Source organism: Sebastes umbrosus, chromosome 17, assembly GCF_015220745.1.
Source record: "Sebastes umbrosus isolate fSebUmb1 chromosome 17, fSebUmb1.pri, whole genome shotgun sequence".
In the NCBI taxonomy this organism is placed as follows: Eukaryota; Metazoa; Chordata; class Actinopteri; order Perciformes; family Sebastidae; genus Sebastes; species Sebastes umbrosus.
The window spans coordinates 27,137,790-27,158,845 of NC_051285.1; the positions used below are offsets into that span (position 1 = coordinate 27,137,790).

At 41.6% G+C, this 21,056-nt stretch overlaps 1 protein-coding gene across 1 annotated transcript; it reads right to left on the reverse strand.

Moving 5' to 3' along the window:
• Window positions 1–3,153: 3,153 nt before the first annotated feature.
• On the reverse strand, window positions 3,154–20,094 carry LOC119476208 (forkhead box protein O1-A-like). Its single transcript, XM_037749533.1, has 4 exons — window positions 19,487–20,094; window positions 6,851–7,042; window positions 5,362–6,545; window positions 3,154–5,262 (listed from the first exon to the last, which is right to left on the reverse strand). The coding sequence occupies exons 1-3, from the start codon at window positions 20,057–20,059 to the stop codon at window positions 5,385–5,387; spliced, it is 1,926 nt and encodes a 641-aa protein (XP_037605461.1). The 5' UTR covers window positions 20,060–20,094; the 3' UTR covers window positions 3,154–5,262; window positions 5,362–5,384.
• Window positions 20,095–21,056: the final 962 nt, after the last annotated feature.

Sequence of the window (21,056 nt, forward strand, 5' to 3'; positions counted from 1 at the left end):
TATCCCCTTTTGTATGACTCATTGCATCGAGACTACAAGACACTTGTTGTTTGAAGCATATTGAGGCCTTAAGAGAACCCCCAATCTGTTCCAACTAATGGTTTCCATTTCTATTAACTGCTAAATGTTTATATTTACGGCCATAAAGCGTCTGTTATTAAGGCCCCGACTGCAGGATCACAGATTTCAGGTCATTCACTGCCAGTTAGTCAAGAAGCTGTGGAAACTGAATGAGTCACATTAGGACAGATTCAAAGTGTGCCCTGATAGTGATCGTGAAGGAACCAAAGAGCTTTTAATTTGAGGGCCTTGCCCTGCAGGGCTGATAACCTGGAAACTCCTTGTAGGCAGGCAGTGTGTAAGAGGTACAATCACAATAACTTGTTTCATTCATTCATTGCACTTCCTACAACTAAATGCCTAGATGTCTTTTAGGATAACAGCCGCATGACTCAATGGTGGGCTTTTATTGCAGCAACTCCTGCGCACACACAAGCTATGAAAGTAAATGATGCTCGCCTATTTAAGGAGTCACCACGGATCAAATCAGCTGCCGTAATGAGCTAGATGATACACTTTACTGAAGCCTACAGTGAGATGACACATCTACATTGGTGACTCACAGCTGTCTCACACACTGTAGGAAACATCTTCATTATCTAGAGGTTGTTTAAGGACAGCTGAATAATAGACAGAGATATTCTAGATATGTTTCTTTATGATTCATATTTGACGTGGCTGTATCTGTTCTATCATTTCACTTCCAAAAAACCCCCCCAATATAAGCCACCTTGAATGACCTGTGTGATCTAGTGTGACGTCTGAGGATGTGGATGAGAGCATGTGGGCCGCATGTGTGCTTAATGACATTCTTCACAGCCAGCTTCGCTGTTTAATATGCGCTGGAGTTGCATATTTACTTCAAGTCACGCGAGGTCAAGCTAGAAGATACAGTCTTGGTCTTCCCCAAACTCACTAAAAAATGCATTAAAGATCTTCCTAAACACTCTGACTGAAGTAAGAGTTAATGTTTTTGGACAGCAACATAAACTAACTTGTTATGTAAATGTGATAGCACAGCCGTCATAGTGAAAGTGAAAGCATTCCAGCTTACACAGGCCCAGTCAGCATATTGTAATTCAAGTGTTCTGAGAAACTTCTGTACCTCCTCATGGCTCTGTTTTCAGGCTTTAAAAAATCTAGCCCGTGATGGGAGACTTTGACCAATCACAGGTCATTTCAGAGAGAGAGCGTTCCTATTGGCTGTGCTCCGGCTGGTGGGCGGTGCTTGGTATTTCCTCAACTTGATCTCAACATGGCTGCCGGGTCACAAACCTTCTCATTTTACAGCTGAACAGTACACTACAAGATGTTTCTGAAAATATTTGAGGTGAGAAATAGTCATTACAGTAACAGAATATTGATTCATATTTGATCAGCGCTGTCTAGTTTGACCGTTTGATCGGAGTTTGCGAGTGATTGACAGCTGCTCAGAGACGGCAAGGCTCCAGCTCGGCTCTGATTGGTTGTTTTCCTCCGGTCTGTGAAATCTTGCAGATGCCGTTAGGAACACTGGAGGACACCGGAGGACACCGGAGGACACCGGAGGACAGAGGCACGATTTCTTTCAGATTACCTGTCTCATGTACTACTGTCAGGATATAGTTACCGTTTTATAAAAAACACTTTTTTAAATCATATTTACTCCAATTTGCCAACTGTTGCTTTAAAAGAAATACAGTCATTATTGCCTTAAATGCTACTTTAAAAAAGACACACAGATACCATTTTTGTTTTTCTTCCTTTAATTGAAAGAGCACATGGTGATTCATGCACTGAACGGGTTACATACATAACTGCATTCTTTCAAAACAAATACCCGGATGTGGATATCAAAGATAAAATATGACTGCATTCCATTTTTTCCTGAAAATGTGTGCGCACATAAGTGTGTTTCATCATTCGTTTAATGTCAACATATAAAAATGCATTATACTCTTTTTTTTTAAATGAAAGGTAACAGACTAAAGCACTTCTTTAAGTTTAACAAAATCTCATTTGTTCAAGGCAACAATTTGACCCATTATTAAAATCCTCCCATCACACATTTATTTCTGATGAGCTTTCATAATTACAGAAGTAATGGCTTTATAACAAGATAAAATAAAATTCTGTTTACTGAATTCCTCTCCTTGAGTTTTGTCTGAACAGATGAATTCATGTTTTGTTTTTTTTAATCTTTCAATTTCACACAAATACGTTTAATTTAAAATTACTTTCTGTGCTGTCACACAATATTTACTAGAAACTAATGGCTATAATCCTCAAGCACAAGAAAAACATTAGAAATACAGAAAGGCAGACGGTGCATCACTCTGAACAGGTCAAACTTAATCAAATACATAAAAAAGAAAACAAATGTACAAAACGGTCAATACATTACTCACTGAGGAAAATGGCAGGAAAAAATCCCTTCAACACTTCAGAGGTAAAATATTTTGAGGTATGAGTGTTCATATATTTATTGATATGGTCTGGACTGAAGATATGTAAACAACCATTTCTAACACAACACAGCATAATACTTCAGTATAATCCTAACAAGTTAAACCCTTCATATACAGAAATGTACTACTAAAGAATATAATATGTACAGCATTATACAGTTAGTCTCTGAGACCATGTAGGCACAGTGGATTGGCACGCTTTCTTTGTAATGTGTTTGGTAGAGTAGGCAACTCTTTGGTGCATAAAACTGTAGCTGCTGGGAGGTAAATAGCATCAGATCTTGTGCTGTCAGCTAAACTTTGAAGGCCATCATCCATTTCCAGTCAGTTTAGGGATTTCATCATCAGTCTCTCCGTATACTGATTCTCCCGCTGTATCACACATCTTGCACCCGATTGTTATCAGACCATTAAATAGGCCTTATCAGTCGCTGTAAGCACCATAGATGTGGGTCAGTAGGGGCCTACTACGCCTAGTACGTTGTAAAAGTGAAAGTGAAACTTAAAAGCAACACATTCTAACATATTGTAAAACTGAATGAAATGTCATGTTTTGAACACAAACAAAAAGGCTTCTTTAGGTTTAAGCAACAAAACTACAACTTCTTTAGGTTTAGACAATAAAAACACTTAGTTAGGTTTAGGGAAAAACACTGTATTTTGGGTTAAAATAACTATCATAAAGACGACTACACATTGTTGGTTTCACACGAGATGCGAACTCCAGTCTCCTGGGTAAAAACCCTGTGTTTTGTGTCCCCGACCTCCATCCCATGTGGAGATTCACATTGTCTATACTACAGCGCCTGACTTATGCTTCTGCTCCTGTCATAATTTGGTGATCTACCATGTACATAGATGATAAAACCTACTAGTGGGTGTAGTAGGCCCCTATTGACCCACATCTATGGGGCTTATAGCGACTGATAACGCCTATTTAATGGCCTGACAACAGTCTTGGTAAAAATCTCCCAAATTCTTCAAAATGTCCCTTTTTCAAAATTTTAGAACTTGATCACCATGCTTATCCAAACGTGGTTTTGGAAAAGTTTTTCATAACGTCAAGCGCGGTAGAATAGTCCTAACGTCACAGAGTTTCATTTAAGCCAATACTAGAGTTGAGAGGTTTCCTCCTGACAGCAACATTGGGTCCAAAAAGGCAAAATAAGATGTTGAGGAGCATTATTCTCGATAGGTGTTCCAAAACACCCGCATTTAACAACTCTTAACTTAACACTTATTGCATGAAAACACCGTTAACATAACAGGGAGCATTGCCAGAGTGCACTTCTCTTCATGAATTGAGATTAATATGGACTTTCAGTGAACGTTTTTTAGAAGACGACATCTCGAAAGCATCTGTAATTTCCTTCTTTTGATGTAACGAAAATTCAAATACAGTATGAACATTGTACACAGCATCGGCACATATATTTTTTACAAGCATACAAAGCAAGAATCTAACAGCTACAATCAAAATAAAAACATAAATAGATACCTCATACATTTATGAATAATTCATTTCAGTCAGAGATGCAGCTTGTCTCACAGCCTCTAATAACATCTAATGGTGAGGAGATATGGCAGTTTTTGAGCCATGACAAAGGCCAAAATGTGGCCTGCAACAGACTAGGTAGGGGCTTGTTTTGTGCCTAGCCAATTGCTGGAAATGCTTTTTGCTATCAGTTAAGAGGAGTGAGGAGTTAGCAGTCAATGACGGTATAAAACAGTCAATAAAATGAATGTTTTTCAAAAAGTGTGAATCACTGTAACCACGAGAGGTCCTTGAGCAAACAGTCGTAAATGAGCATCAAAAATATCAGGCTGATGGGTTCAGCAGTATGCCAGATTAGCTCTAGACAGACAGACAGACACCTAGAGGAGATAACAAACTTAATATCTATCTCTATGCAGATGATACACCGGTTTATCTATTATTTAAGCAAAATAAGCCACATTTAGCAGGTTTTTGGTCCACTAGAATGTAATATCAAGTTCTCATTGACATTTTAAACACTGGACCAAAAACAATGCTTAATGGGTTAACTCAAATATGTATTAATACTGTTATCTCACTGAATATACAGTATGTTGCTGTGTTGACCCCAAATGACTCCAAGACTGGCTCCTTTCCCTGGTTGGTAGCAAATACAGACCTGATTTTAAAACTTCTGCCATCACCTACAGAGCAGTGTGAGCTTATAACTGCGTCGTTGTGTCCTCACTGCGATTTGAAGTCCCACAAGTATGGTCAGCTGAGCCTACTGACTGCTGCAAAGTTCAGTTGTAAAACAAAAGGTGATTGTGCAGTGTTGGCCACAAATCATACATTTTGAGAAATGTCTTAATCTCTTTTTGTTAGGCACTCTTGATACTGTGTTCTGTCTTGTGTAATATACTGTACTGTACATCTTTATGTGAACATGAATCAGCAAAAATAAACAAATATATACATATTTCCAGTTTCTGACAGGCAATTGTAAACAAGACTAGTTTGTCTCTAAATAATGTTCTCTCTGCAGAGCTCTCTTAAAATGTTTTCAAGCATATTGGAAACAGTTTTGGTTGTTGTGTTGTTATTTCTGGATCTGAATGATGAACTTATTTTTGTTTACTCTATTAAATATAAAGCAATAACATGCATTGTTATACAAGGAGCTGCAACTCAAGATATGTACATCTTTGCTGGCTTTTGTGGATTTACATTTTCCAGCCTCTGAATGAAGGCGAGCGGCGGCGTGACGTGGAGAAAAACCTGTGAGGGAGAACGGAAAATGTTCAGGGATGAGAAACATGGAAACAGGACATTATTATTTGTTATAGTCTACTTACTACCAAAGTACTTCAGTCTTACCTGTTTATGGTCCACCGTGCGTCCTAGCCTGACACCCAGCTATGTGTGGTGGTCTTCACCCTCTGAGGAAACCCATGAGGCCCAGCTGCGGGGTCAAAGTTAAAGTCCAGCGCCCCACCGTCCATGAGGGTGTCGTGGAGGACAGTCTCCATGTCACATTCAAACCTCTCAATGGACATGTTGTCCAGGTCGCTGGGCAACCGCTCTTGGTGATGACCGTGTGGGTGAACTGAGTTGAGTTCCCTGTAGCCGTTGTAGCTTGCCGAAACATCATTAGTGTGCGCCGGGTGTCCACGGGGCAGCTGCGTGCATGTCCTCAGGCTGGTCATTCGAGGAGGGGCCCCTAAAAGACTAGTCAGACTAGTCAGGGGGATCATGTTACAACTATTCAAGTCTTGTGAGGTTGAAGGACCCTGTCTATGTATAGCTTGTGGATTTACATGAGGAACTGGGTGACACTGAGGAGGATTCATCATTTTTATTCCGTTATGACCCCCCATGTGGCTCTGGCGGCTGTAAGGCGGCATTAGGCAACCTCCCCTCCCCACCTGTGCATCCCTACTGGCCTCTGCATCGGAGGTCAGCAGCTCTTTGAGGAGGCCAGCGGGGCAGATAGGGATATACTGGTTCTCATAAGCCCTAAAGCCCGGCTTGGTCTCTGGAAGCGTCTGCATGGGAGCAGGGGGCAGCGAGTTCATCCTCACCGGGCCGTACATGCACTTACGGTAGTCTTTCTGCGGGTGGGGGGTCAAGCCAGCAGAGCTGTAGGGGCTACTCTGAAGCATGGCAGCATTTGATGGATGTGAGGAGTCAGAACCCAGCTGGGCGGGTTTAGGGGACAGCAGGTTCAGGTTATCCAGCAGACTCTCCATGACGTTCTCTGAGCCATGCTGACCCGGCATGGATCCGGCGACCTCGGACAAGCTGGGCAGTGTGGAGGTTATCTTGGTCCCCGCCGCTCCAGGGTACATCATGTGGCCGTCAGACTCCACGAGGTCATCCTGTTCAGAAGGGAAAGGTGAATGGCAACCGCTCAGGGTGCTGGCGTCAGAGCTGGTGCGTGTCCTAAAGGAGCTCCAGGCTTCAAAGTCCTCGTTACTGTGGGAGTTTGGGCTTCCCAGCCAGTTAGAGTACTGGGAACCGGGGCTGCCTGCTCCTCCCTCAGCTCCTTCCTGTAGAGCCATCTGAGGACAGAAAAACAGTAAAACTCACACACGCTGCCATCAAAATGAACAGTGTTTTATTAACTTACATCAAAAATGCTTATTCGCTCAGAGAACATTGACTCCACTCTCATATCTGAAGCTACCACTAGCAACCGGTGAGCTTAAAATAACAAATAACCTGCAAATAACTGTATTTTCTAAAATGCCAAACTGTTCCTTTAACCTAGATTCAGCAGAATTGTGAGAAAAATAGATGGCCAAACTCTACACAGATTGGTTTTATGAGTATGTGAGTATAATGTTAATAAAAAGGGGGACTGTACCTTTTTCTTTGAGGCCCTTCCTCTGCTCTTGGCAAACTTACTGTTGTTGTCCATGGACGCGGCTCTGCGTCGAGGTGACTTTCCGCTCTTTCCCCCCTCTGGGTTCAGCATCCACCAGGAGCTTTTTCCCGTTCCCTCGTTTTGTATGCGCACAAAGCGGCTGTGCAGGGACAAGTTGTGTCTGATGGAGTTCTGTATGGGGAAAGAAAAAGTGAATCATCTGTAAGTTATCTGCGGACTCACAGTTATGTGGAGGCTACAATGCAAAATATCTTGGTCAATATTGGAGCAAAAAGAAGCAACCGGTTGCTTTTCAGTGGGAATTAAATGAGAAGGTGCACTGCTGCAGAGGAAATGTTTGTCATTTTTCATACTGAATGGAGAAGAAGCTGGTTGTCGAGTGTGATGTCAAAGCCAGCAGATGAACAGGAAGTATGCATATGTCCATATCCTACGTCAACAATATTATTATGTCTACTGAGCCTTTTTCCACTCCTCCCTCTTCACGCTCTCCAGCAAAAGACATTAGTTACTTTGGCAGGAGGGAGCGAGGAATGGATGGATGGGATACGTGGTGTCATTTATTTCACTCTAAATAAATATTTGGTACCGTTGCAAGACAGATGTCAGTCAGTACAGCCAGAATACAGTATCTGTTACTGAATATAAGACGGCATCAAACAGACTAAATGCTCAACAACGAGTGAAGATACTGGTATCATATGAAACTTGAAAACCTAAGGAATCCATCGGTACCAACCATGTCATACTAGCTTGTCACGAAGGAGGATAAATAACGCTACAAACTTACGCTAAATTTTGGCGAGGAAAAACTGGCATGGCCATTTTCAAAGGGGTCCCTTGACCTCTGACCTCCAGATGTGTGAATGTAAATGGGTTATATGGGTACTCATGAGTCTCCCCTTTACAGACATGCCCACTTTATGATAATCACATGCAGTTTGGGGCAAGTCATAGTCAAGTCAGCACACTGACACACTGACAGCTGTTGTTGCCTGTTGGGCTGCAGTTTGCCATGTTATGATTTGAGCATATTATTTATGCTAAATGCAGTACCTGTGAGGGTTTCTGGACAATATCTGTCATTGTTTTTTGTCGTAATTTGATTTCAAATAATAAATATATACATACATTTGCATAAAGCAGCATATTTGTCCACTCCCATGTTGATAAGAGTATTAAATACTTGACAAATCTTCCTTTAGGGTACATTTTGAACAGATGAAAAATTAGCGATCAATGTGTGATTAATCTATGGGCAATCATGCGATTAAATATTTCAATGGATTGACAGCCCTCGTATATACTAGTGCCACCACCAGCTAAGCAAAGTTTATTTAAAGTTAGCATTTTAGTGACTATTATTAGCCTGATTAAATCATCTGGATGAGCACATAAAACTATACTGACGCTATTTTCACATGACTTATATGAGTCTCGTGCACGATTTGCAGACTAAGCCTTTTCTCGTATGATGTTAAATTTATCACATTAAAGTATTTAAACTTTATGTTGTTAAGCTTTTATTATCCTTGCTACGAATTGAACGTTTGCTTTGAAAAGTTCTATATTAGAGTTTATTAGGGTGGTCATCCTGCTGCGTCCTCACTGTAGAGCCATAATCGTGTTTCCTGTGATTTACACCATGTTTGATCTGCACAGCCCTATCCCACCTTCCCACCCTTCCACCAGCAGCAGATTAAAAAAACCTCCTGAATAAGACCGGCTGTATTGCTTTGGGTTTAACCAGCTTGCTCACTTTTTTTTGTACGTGGTCACGTTTGTCCTTGTGCTAACATGTATACACCTAAAGCCTCATTCAGTCCGTTCTCTCTAATGCTATGTTATGAACTCTAAAAAGGACGCAGAGGCGCCTCCTGCGGTAATTCTCTCAGGAAGAAAAACAACGATGGTTGTGGAACAGAGAGACGGTCACACAGGACACAGACGTACTGTATACAGCCTGGACGTAAAATGATGGCCTCGGATCGGGAGTGCAAATTAATTATCAGAACTCATATTATAGCATATCAATATGATTTATTTCAGGATGGCTCTATAAAGGGATAAAAATAAATACATTTCCAATAGCAGCATAACCAGGATGTAGGCCAGAATGACACTTCAAATAATTGTATAAACTTGAGAACATTGTGAGTATTGTTTTGGATGACTGTTCCCATACGAATGCGCTGAACCACAGCAAGTTTAACCTCAAACTGTACATCAGCAGTGGCCTTGTGAAGCCTGATCCTTAAGAGTGGAGGCTGTGCATGAATGGTACATTTTTTACTGAAAAAGAAAGCGGAGGGGAGGTTACAGAGTTCGAAGCGAGGATGGGGAGGGCGACAGAGGGAGATGTTTTTGCCGGCAGAGCTTGAGGTCAATGAGTTCACTGTGTGCTGAACACGAGCTCCTCAGCCCGGCGCTGACAGAGACGTGCAAACAGGTTGGATGGAGCGGGAATACAGAGAGAGTGACGTGCTGCTGGATCGGACGGTCTGTGTTCTGACTCACCACAACAGAACCCCCCCTCCTCTCTCCTGAACCGGACTCCTCCCTTCTCTTTCACTGACTTTTAAATAAGGCTTCCTGTGTCGGAGGACATCCTGCACATGCAGACTGGAGTTAACGCTCACTGCATGGCCTCAAAATGCTCAATCTGACTCGTGTTCACTTGATTCATGACCTTTTTCTCTCCTTTTTTTTCTCTTTTTACAAGATCTCAATCTGTAACCGAATACAGGAAATGAGTCATTAGCGGAGTACCTGAGATCTGAGCAGTGTGCTGCACAGATCGGTCTGTGAACCAACTTCTACTCCACTAACCAAACTGACACATCTTGCTCGCACACGGCTGAGATCACTATAGTGATATGCAAATGTTTGCAGCTCTGATTAGCACCCACAATAGATCACGGGCTGCATGACTGGGCCCTGGGAAGAGTAATTCTCCCCTCCGCCGGGGGATAATCCTTGTCTGAGACAGACCTCACCTCAGCCCAAAGAGAACAAAAGACATCCCCTGCCTCACTAATTCAAGAGGTGCCCCATTCACACATTATGTCTCTGAAAGCCCGACCCAAGGTGGCCTATATGCGTCATTGTTGCTAAACTTCTTTATGAAACATATTGTCACGGCCCTCAGTTTTTAACCGACTTTGAAGTAGTAAAATATGTCCACCTGTAGCTGCATGGCAGTTTGTGTGAAAGTGGGGCATTTAGAAATCTATATGCTCTTCATTGACCTTTCATGGCAACCAGGGAAGTTCCCAGGCATAGATTACGGAGGCCTGTAAGTGACGTAAATGTCTACGAGAGATCTATTGAATAATTAGAGCAGTCATCCAACACAAGCTTGTAGAAGAGTTAAGATGCATTACAGACAGTATATCTTATTACATAAATATTGTAATAAAATGCCAATTTGCCGCTCTTGACTTGAGGACAAAATATCTAGCATTGTGCTTGAGCGCTTAAAATATATACTGTATATATATATTTTTTTGTCAAATCTCTTTATTGTTTTTTGCACAGATATTAATAACATAAATTGTTGGCAGTAGTGTTAGCAATGGTCTGTGATTATCACGCATAAACCCCACTTCAACCTATTCCCCATGCATACCACGATATGAAAAAGAAGAAGGGAAAAAATAAATAAATAAATAAATAAATAAATAATACAAATAAATAAATAATATTAATCAAATTGAATAATTAAATAAAATAACTAAATTTATTTTCAAAATTAATTCTGCATCATTCCTAGCTTTGTAGCTACCAAAAATATTTTTTCGTTTCTTGCTATTAGCCTTTCATGAATCTTATGTGCTAAGAAAATATATATTATAATATATTAAGCTTATATAAAGCTCTGTGAGGGAACAAGATTTCTTGCTGCATCTGACACAAACTGGCTTAATGCTGAAGAGTTTTAACATCACACTGGTCCTACATGTAGGTCAGCTGGTGCAAGGATGCCTGACATGAGAAAGATCTTTTTGCTTCTGACAAAATCTATTTTCAGTTTGCCCTCAGAAATGCAACAAGTTGAACGGCATGCTGTAAATGCAGTGCAGCACAAAGCAAGTTCACCTGCTGCAAACCCAGTTCAGATACACTCAGAAGACCTGCGTTAGATTATAGAGAATCATCCACCATCTTACTATTCTTCAAGTGTACCCAATGATCTCTAAATCATCTGTGATCAATATCATGAAGACAAACTGCCTCAGTGTGAAGCGACTCCTCCTCCTGGACTTCAAAACAATCGAACTGACACAGCAGCTGTTTCTGGTGTAGTGAAGCATGAGGCTCGCAGTAACGGTTGCAGGAGAAGTAAACAAACAAGGCCCGGTTGGAGGGACAGGTGCAGCCACAGAGAAAGTGGCCTCACTTGTAACTGGTCCAAACGTTTTACATACGGCGCCAGACGCAACCACAGACAGGACAGAGGATCCCCCCAGGAGACCGACTGCTGGGGACCAGCTGCGGTTCAAATCCGTAATACGGTTTTATGTCAATGGTGTGGTCTGATATTTAGTTAGTGATTAAAACTGGAGGGAAAAGGAGAATCACTTTAAATTTGCATACATATAGTGGCTTCATGCAGCTGCAGTTATCACTAAAATGTTAAAGTGTAACTTTCTTATGTGAAAATTTGTAAATAAAACACATCCTTTGAGGTTTTGCTGCTACACCCTTCCTTAGTCTGGTATGACCACGAGCTTATGGTGGCTGATGTTAGCTAATGTTTGCACACTTTAGATATCACTATATCAGTTTGCTAACGTCATAACCTAACTGCTTCTGCTACGGTAGCATGTCACAGATTAACATTTCAATTGTTATACCACAAAAGAAAACACCAAGTTTATTAAAATGTTCAGTGACATGAAAAAAAGAAAGAAGTCAGCAAACTAATTGTGTAATATCAGTTATGCAGAAAGGTCTGCTTAAAGGGGAACACCACCTAAATTAAGAATTCCAATATGTTATTTCCATGGCCTCGGAAAGTTCAATCAATAATTGTGATCATGAGCTTCTCTCTCTCTAAAAGCCAGAAACCAGAGAAGTAAGTCTCAAACTCGTGAATTTGTGATGTCATCGGGTATAAAGTCTGGAGCTGCTCCATAGACGATGAATGGGAGACTGATTTTGTGGAACCACAGAATGTTTGTTTTCTTTCTTATACCCAAATGAGCTTTATTCTATCGTAGTGTTCTCACTTTTGAAACAGAAAATGTTCCCATATACTCCCCTGTGTCATCTAGAACATCTCTCCCCATTCATTGTCTATGGGGCACTTTATACTTGATGACATCACAAGTTTGAGTATTAGCACTCTAGTTTTTGGGGATTTCGGAGAGAGTTGTTCATGTTTACTTATATTTTTTGGACTGTTTAGACCATAGGAATAATATGTATGCATTTTGAAAAGTTCTCCTTTAAAGTTATCTAACATTAGCTCATATTAGCCACTGGTAATACCAGACCAAGTAGCTAAGGCTGTAGCAGTTCACTAGCAAGTGTAAGAATGTGTTTTTTCTTCGTTTAAAATTCACTTTAGGCTATATATTCTTACATTTTTATTTATTCTGCAGTGATCTAGTGTTGTTTTTTTATTTTCTTACTTCGAATCAGAGCGTCATTGACCTCATTGACCCTCAAAGCATTGTTTTTGGTTTGCTTCTGCCAAAAGCTTTTTAAACAAAAGTTGTAGTGAATGAGGAAACATGTGGAACAATTGGCCATAAATCAAAATCACATTAACAGTGAAATAAGGAAGTATGTTAATCTCTTTGGCTGCCATTGACTACAAAGAGTTCAGCTGCGGTCGGCTACACTTCTTGATGAGTTTGTTGGTCCTGGGACTTCTGCTAACTAGCTGATTATATATAGCTCAAAAAGTCAATGCACAGATTGGCTTCCTAATAGTCATATGTGGGCGATATGTCTGAAATCAGTATCACAATATGATGATTATTTTTTATAGTGATATGTGTCAAAATATGTCAAATGAATACAATCAGATAAAATAATGAATCAGATGTTCCACTGATATGCATCACATCTCTTCACACATAACCTAACGTAACGTAAAACAGAAACTTGAATATCTAATTATGTAAATTATTATCTTATACTGTATGATGACTCTCGCTGGGTGCAAATTGTACAATTGCAGATGGCTGACAATTAATCAGAGCTGTTATCTTTAATAACTAACTGCTGTCATACAGTATTACTACCACCACAAAGCCGTCAGATATGTGGTGTAAATAAGAGAATAAGAGAGAACAGCGCTTGCAGAGATTACAGTAAAAGGACAAGCCACTTCCTGACAGTGTCTTCCTGTGCACTCCTCCTCCTCCCCCCCCGCCTCTCCTCTGACCCAGGAAGTTGAAGAATGAGCGTGGGACCTGAAGTTTTCTGTTACAGGGCGGTAAAAAGGCGAGCGCTGCTGCTGCTGCAGAAGAAGAAGAAGAGCCCTCCGGCTCAGTGTGGAGACCGTGTCGCCTCTTGGTGGCCGCGGGCACAATGCAGGTTGCTTCATTAACGCTGAGCATCAAACTGAGTGACCTACTTCTGCAATGGCTTCAAAGTGGGACCGTGAAAAGGAACGGGGAGCTTTGTGTCAAGAGTTCAACTTTAGATAAACAAGGAGGGGGGCGAATGAGAGTGACGGACACAGTTAGACATCCTCACGTGATGCGCTATTAATCAAACATAATTAAATCATACTAAATATCCAGAAACACTAAGCCGATTAGAAACTTGATCTCTAATCTTTCTCTGAGAGTGACACACATTCTTTGCACACTTTACAGGGTAAAAAGGCCAACTGTTTTTTACAGGATTGGACACTAAGCTCAATTACTTCTGATCCCGTTTCTCTTTCTTCACATATTTCTTCGCCTCCCTCGGCACCCACGTCCTTTATATTTTGCATAATGGATTTGAGGCCAGGTTCTCTCTTTGTGAACATAATATGGAGGGGGGATGATTATCCTGTGCAGGACTGGAAGACAATGCAGAGAGCCACATGCCACAGATTCCACAGGCTCACACATGTGTAGACAGCAGCGGACTGTACACGGGCCTCCGCTCACAGCCAGCCAGCCAGTCAGCTGACTGCTCCCCTCCTTCCCTCCAGCCACGGTCGCTCCTCTTTGAAAGCCCTGGCCCCAAGCCTCCCTTTCTTCATGGGGTTACTTGAAGCTTTCAGTGGGCCTCTTAAGTTAAGGGAAGGCCTCCCTTTTTAACCTTGTGATCCCAAGACAAATAGCTGGCAGCTATTCAGGTTTTTTTGCCCTCATTTTTTTTCAGGCGTCACGAAACTGAGTTCATAAACCAACAATTCAAAAAATGTCATTTGATCTGAGGGATGTTAAATTGAGATTTGTCAAGTATTTAATACTCTTATCAACACGGGAGTGGGCAAATATGCTTCTTCATGCAAATGTATGTTTATATTTATTAATGGAAATCAATTAACAACACATAACAATGACAGATATTGTCCAGAAACCTTCACAGGTACTGCATTTAGCATTAAAAATATGCTCCAATCATAACATGGCAAACTGCAGCCCAACAGGCAACAACAGCTGTCAGTGTGTCAGTGTGTTAACTTGACTATGACTTGCCCCAAACTGCATGTGATTATCATAAAGTGGGCATGTCTGTAAAGGGGAGACTTGTGGGTACCCATAGACCGATTTACATTCACATATCTTGAGGTCAGAGTTCAAGGTCACAGTTTTTCCTTGCCAAAATTTGGTTGGTACCGATGGATTCATCAGGTTTTCTGGTTTCATATGATACCAGTATCTTCACTCAATCTTTAAAACTGAGCCGCTACAACCGTAAAATCACAAGTGCCGTTAAAACAAATTTGCGTTAACGCGTTATTATCGCGTTAACTTTGACAGCCCTACTACAAACCAACGGCTATTACGCACTTCATAACCTTTAAAAAGTTCAAGTAGCTGTTGATAAAATGCTTTCATGTTTTGAACTGAACACCTCAGAAACTCTGCGCCAGTTAAACTCCGGGGTGCTACTTCCTGTTCCATTATTTGAGGTCACAGTTCACTGAGAAAAACAGTGGCAGTACCAGTAATAGATGGTAAAGTACCTCGCATGCTGCACACTGCCACTCATACACCCGCCAGTATCCCAGGGGAACCAGTCCTCCCAGTTGGCAGGGGCCCCTCTCTTGTGGTAAAGGCATCATGATCACCACACAATTTTTTAGAGGGAAAACCAAAAAAATCCTCCATGACATGAGGGAGACAGGAAGCTCTCACTGCAGCAGCAGCGTCGCCCTCGTCCTGCCCTCCACCCACCTTCTAGGTGGAGCTGTATAATCACCGAGTTTCAAACTCAACGCCCTCCACCCACCATGAGGTCTCTGGCTTATCTCTATCTGTCATTACAATCATGCATGTGGATTCTAAAGTCAATACGAGGGCCAGGATACGACACAAAACAGAATAACAAGCAGGCTGATGATTTCTTTTAGCGGGCGGCGGGGAACGCTGAAACGGAATAAAATGCCTCCACATAGAATCAGACGAAGAAAACACGATCCATGTACATGTCTCTCTCCTATTGGTTCCTCCTCTTTTTCCAGCCCTGACCCTCGTGTTTTGCAAGGCGGGGATGTTAACACATGGCACTGTTTTCCATCCACTCTGCAGGAAATGCATCATAGTTCATTGTGGGGGGGACCGTTGTGTTTTTTTAACAGGAAAGTGTAAAAATAACTATTAGCCGGTGGTTCCAAGGCCCGGCGAAGCGTGCCAACATTTAGGATCGCAGAGGTTGAAGTGGTGATATCAAAGATAAACAGGCTGGTGCGATTGTTATTGAGTTCATTTGCTGCTTTGTTGAATAGCTTTTTTAAAAGTCTACATGTTATAGGTGGGCCTACCAAATTTCATAAATATAGATGAAACGTACCACGAGGCTGCTTAGATGAAATTTTAAATGTAGCACTTTTAATGCCAAGTTTCGTGAGTATTCGAGCATCACTAGCTCCTAAAAACAACTTTGTTTTTCATGGCGAACAATGCTCCTCTAACACGGGACTGTGAGTAAAATTCTTCCTTAAAGTAAGAACAAAAACCCAACATTGGGCCCTGACACATATCGGACAGTTTGGGGATTGTCGGTGAGCGTCCATCGGACTCGTTTTTTCAGTGTGTCCCGCACCATCGGCTCTAGTCTGCCCGTGTCTGAGATTTTTCTGCGCTGGCGACGCTCGTCGGTGAGAGAAATCACTCTGATTGGCTGTTCAGCTTCAACGAATCGGTGCACGAGAAGAGAAACGGAAGTGAGACAAGAGAAGCCAACAAGTAAAGTCAAAAAGAAGAACACATTTTTCATCTTTATCTCATCTGATCATTCCGACACACAGATATTTTCACAACAACATGGCCGTCTGGAATGAAGCTAAGTGGTGTGAGAGAGAGTGGTGTCGGCAAACGCCTTTTTAATATAACAACGGCTTCTACAGTCCTCTGTCTTTTGGTTTCAGTTTTTGAATGACAAATACAGACTACCACAGCCTGCTGGTGTGGAGAGTTATTTCATCTCACACAGGCACAGAACGTACGTGCTAACTGGCCGTCGGCTGTAGTCTTTGCGGTGTGTTCAAGCGCAAATTTTTGGCCAAGATGAAGGCGACGTGAGGCGTGAGGCCTGCCTTGCCACAATTTCTTTGATGTCAGCTTGGTGTGTCCCAAGCTTTAAGGTCAGCAGAGTGAAGTACAGTAGAAAACTACAGCATAATGAGTCAAAGACACTGAGATGTTGGCTGAGTTTGATTGAACTCATGGATTGATTGTTGTAGCTATTGTTGGTTTATAGACATTTATCAAAAACTGTGGATTCTAAAATCAATAAGAAATAGTAAAGAACCGGCCGTTGTTTCCAGATCTTGGTGCAGAAAGGACTCCCGGCCTATGAAAACTCTCTGAGCTCCATTTGAACAAACACCTTCAACAGAAGGCCCGAGAGAAGGAAGTGATCGGATAAAGAGCAGCGTAGCGATCCCTTTCTCCAAACTGAGGCATCCGCTGAGGAAACTCTAGAAGACCGGGACACAAAGATATGAGCACAGAGCTCAGGAATGGAGGATGTTTGACGTCGTTCCCAGCATTCCCTTCTCCCGAGCCCCTTCCCCTCCGACACACTCCCAAACACTGATTGAGCTGTTTGTGTCGCCTCCTGTTATTGTCGGAGGGGAGCTCTGACCAGTTTACTCCACGCTGCTTAAAAACTGACTACGTTCCCACCAACCACTGCACCAGTGGTTCACTACACCTACTGTACAAGTGTAGTTGAAGAACTGCAGAATGACTAAGAAAAGGAGGAAAGGGAGGTTTAGCAGAGGCATAAGTCATAATGGAAGCTGCGATCGGGCTTTTCACGAGAGGGTGTTAAACAATGGAAACTATATTTGATTGAGGTTCACAAAGGCATTTCCTGACATAACTTCAAAATTACATCTCACGAGAACGCAGGAGCTACAGGAAGGGCTGCAAGGATGACATATGAATTGGACTGTGCAGGTTTTAAATAGCGTCTATTTTACTTTCTGTCTGCTTTTTTGCCCACAGTTCATTTCTATCCACCACGGCTGAGTAACTTCCTCACCCGGCGAGACAATATTAAGACCCGGATTAGCGTGTTTGTACAGGCATTAGGCTACTGCTTTTCCCCCTTGTGCTAAATATTTCCAATACATTTCCAGGCCAGAAAGCACAGCTTTGTACCGGGTTTTCCATGACTGTGGAGACGCTGCACAGACTATGAGTCAGTAGTTATAGTGGATAGGCTGTTCCCACTAAAAGGTTTGCTCAGGAATAGGAAAAGGTAGATCTGGAATCTGTTGAGAGGTGTTGACAGGTGTATAATGAAGCTTAAGATTGCTGAAGAATTTCTCCTCTCTGTTCTAAACATGTCCATTGTTTTTGCAGTGTTGCAGACTGTACAGTGAGAATTATTCTCAGGCTCATGTATGGGATGTTTACAGTCAGACTGAGAGCTGTGCATTTCCTCACTGACACAGCAGAGAGGCGTGTGCTGCCACTGACAGAGGAAACCACTCCAAAAACTTCAAAGCTTACTGAGATGCCAGTTCAGTTCAGCAGCCAAACTCAAGAGTAACTGGTTGAAACCATGTTAACGGATCTTGCAAAAAACTACTTCTTTATAACCTTTTTACAAAACAAAAAAAATGTTTACTCTCTGGGAAAAATATTGTTTTCCTATTTATTAATAATTTCTGATGAATGTGCACTCAATATTGGCCTGAAATAAAAAGTATATAGAGCTTAAAACCAGCATGTATCTGCAGATCTCTAACGCAGAAGGTGCACTCTCTCTCTCAGTCATGTTGGACTGACTGACCACATTACAAAGAGTGATGTCACACCAGGTATTTTGCTGTCTGGGGAGGATAGGAAAAACACATAAAAACAACAACAACATAACAAATGGAATTCAGCCATCCTAGCCAGACATTTTAATATTTACACTGTGATGTTTTCCTACTATGACAAGTCAAAATGTCTTGAAAATGCCCCCTATATACAGTATTTCCTACAATACAACAATATTCAGCTAAATAGGGTGTTTTTAAACTGAGATTAGAGTGATTTAAGTGACCTTTAAGCAGGACTGCAGGGGAAATTGTATTATTTTTTTTAAATTTTTTACATTTATATTGCACTATCTGCACTATTTTTTTTATTGTATTGTCTTTTCATTAGCACCTATGGGATTGTCATAATCTAATTTCGTTGTACTACACAATGACAATAAAGGGCTTGAATCTTGAATCTTGAAATTAATTTGCATACTATTTAATGGACAAACGAATGAAGAAAAAGACAGATTCAAACATGCATTTATAAAACTTTGCTCTCTCTGCTCACTATAATGATAAAAAGTGTAAAATGTGCCATCATAATGTTTGCCTGCTGGTTTCTCAGTCTTTTTTTAACTGTACTGTGCAGATATGCTGCATTGAATTACACTTTTCTCCAGTTTTAAAGGAGTTTATGGTCACATCTAAACCATTAAACCAGTAGAGTAGAGTAGGAAAAACACAATAACATAACAAATAGAATTCAGCCATCCTAGCCAGCCATTTTAATATTTACACTGATTTATTTCCTACTGTGACAAGTTAAAATGTCTTGAAAAATGCTCCCATATACAGTACTTCCTATAGTACAACAGTATTCAGCAGAATATAGGATGTTTTTATACTGCTGTGTTGAGATTAGAGTGATTTAAGTGACCTTTGACTGCAGAGGAAATTAATTTGCATACTATTTAATGGACAAAACGACTGAAAAAAGGCAGAAACAAACATGCATTTATAGAAATTTGCTCTCTATAATAATAAAATGTGCATCAGACACTGATGAAAATGTGCCATCATACTGGTTGCCTGCTGGTTTCTCAGTCTTTTGAACAGTACTGTCTGTGCAGATGTGCACTGAATTACACTTTTCTCTAGTTTTAAAGGAGCTAAAGGTCACATCTCAAGCATCAAACCATCTCTGGTTCATCCTCATGCACGCATCCACTCACCTTCCAGCCTGCAGAGCTGTTGCTGTCTCCTTTATCCTTGAAGTAAGGCACGTTCTTCACCATCCAGTCGTAGATCTGAGACAGAGTCAGCCTCTTCTCAGGTGAGTTGTCTATGGCCTTGGTGATCAGGTCAGCATAGGACATGTTGCCCCAGGCGTTCCTCCGGGATGAGCTGCTCTTCCTCTGGCTGGAGCTGGAGCTAACCAGCGGTGCAACACCTGGAGGAGGCACCTGTTGCTGAGGCTGCAGCTGCAGAGGATGATGATGCTGGTGGTGGTGAGGATGTGCATGTGGATGCAAACCCTCTTGAAAATCATTGCAATGCACAGGTGGTTTCTGCTCTGCATACTCTTCGTAGTCCTCCTCCAGTAAGCCGAGGTTGCTGATGAACTCGGTGTTTGCTCCGGGCTCCTGCTGCACCGACGGAGCCGGGGATGATGTGTTGGAGCCGGCCGGGTCGGTGAGCTCCGGCCGGTGCAGGGGCCAGGTGCAGGAGCGCGGCCGGGAGAGAGGCTCGAATTCCGGGTCGATTTCAACCACCGGCTGCTGCGGTGGTGGAGGAACCTCGGCCATGTCTGAGTCTCACTTTCACTGTCTCACTGTCACTGTCTCACTGTCACTGTCTCACTGTCACTCTCACACAAACATAGAAATATGAATGGAAAAAAAAAATCAACAGGTAAAAAAAAGTGTTTCAAAGATTTCAGTTCCAAGCCAGACAAATGATTGAAAAATGAAAAATGAAAGGAAGTCAGAGAGTTGTTTGGTTGAAGGTCTTCAGTGAAGTTCACAGCATCCTGCACCGCCTGGCTGCAGATCTCAAGTCTGCCGCTCAGTCAGCATGACAGTCATTCAGCCTGATGCTGCCTTCAGGGCCCACTCACAGGATCCGTCTTCTGGGCTGTAACCTACAACTAGACGGTGCTTTCAAGTGGCTGGAAATCATGTCTAAATGGAGCGCAACTTAAAGGTCCCGTATCATGCTCATTTTCAGGTTCATACTTGTATTTTGCACGTTTTCATTTTTTTTTTTACGTGTAATGATGTATATTTGTGACATCATAAATGGACAGAAATCCAAATGGCTTGTTTCAAACGCACAATTTCTGAATACGGGCTGTGTGTATTTCTCCGTATACTGAGCGTTTCGATAGTTTACCAGTATTTTTAAAGCACTTAAACCTGCTTTATAATATAAAAGACATGAAAATCTCACTTTTTACAATATGGGACCTTTAAATGAAATATGCATTATATGTGCAATTTATTTCTTTAGAATTTAAAGTTGAACTTTGACAATTAATTGGGCAATCATTAATCAGCAGAAATTCTACTCTTCATGGCATCTTAGACTTATTAGGAGCTGTGCAGATTACAGGGGAAACTTTAGAGTTTTCTGCCATGAGTTACTGTGAGATGCTACCGTGGTGTCCTGCATGACAGCCATCTAGACACAAATTAAAGTCTGTAGTGGCTAAGTTAAAGCTGCAGTGAGCAAATATGAATAAAAAAAATATTTTTAAACGGTCACTATATCCTTACCGTAGTGCATGAGACAATCTGAAAAAAA

What these genes read in the sequence shown, in the direction of transcription:
- LOC119476208 (XM_037749533.1), bottom strand. Translation starts at nt 20,059, where the DNA reads ATGGCCGAGGTTCCTCCACCACCGCAGCAGCCGGTGGTTGAAATCGAC. An exon ending in ACAGCTCTGCAGGCTGGAAG is followed by an intron (nt 7,043 to 19,486) that starts GTGAGTGGATGC and finishes TTCCCCATACAG; the next exon opens with AACTCCATCAGACACAACTT. An exon ending in GAAGGGCCTCAAAGAAAAAG is followed by an intron (nt 6,546 to 6,850) that starts GTACAGTCCCCC and finishes TTCTGTCCTCAG; the next exon opens with ATGGCTCTACAGGAAGGAGC.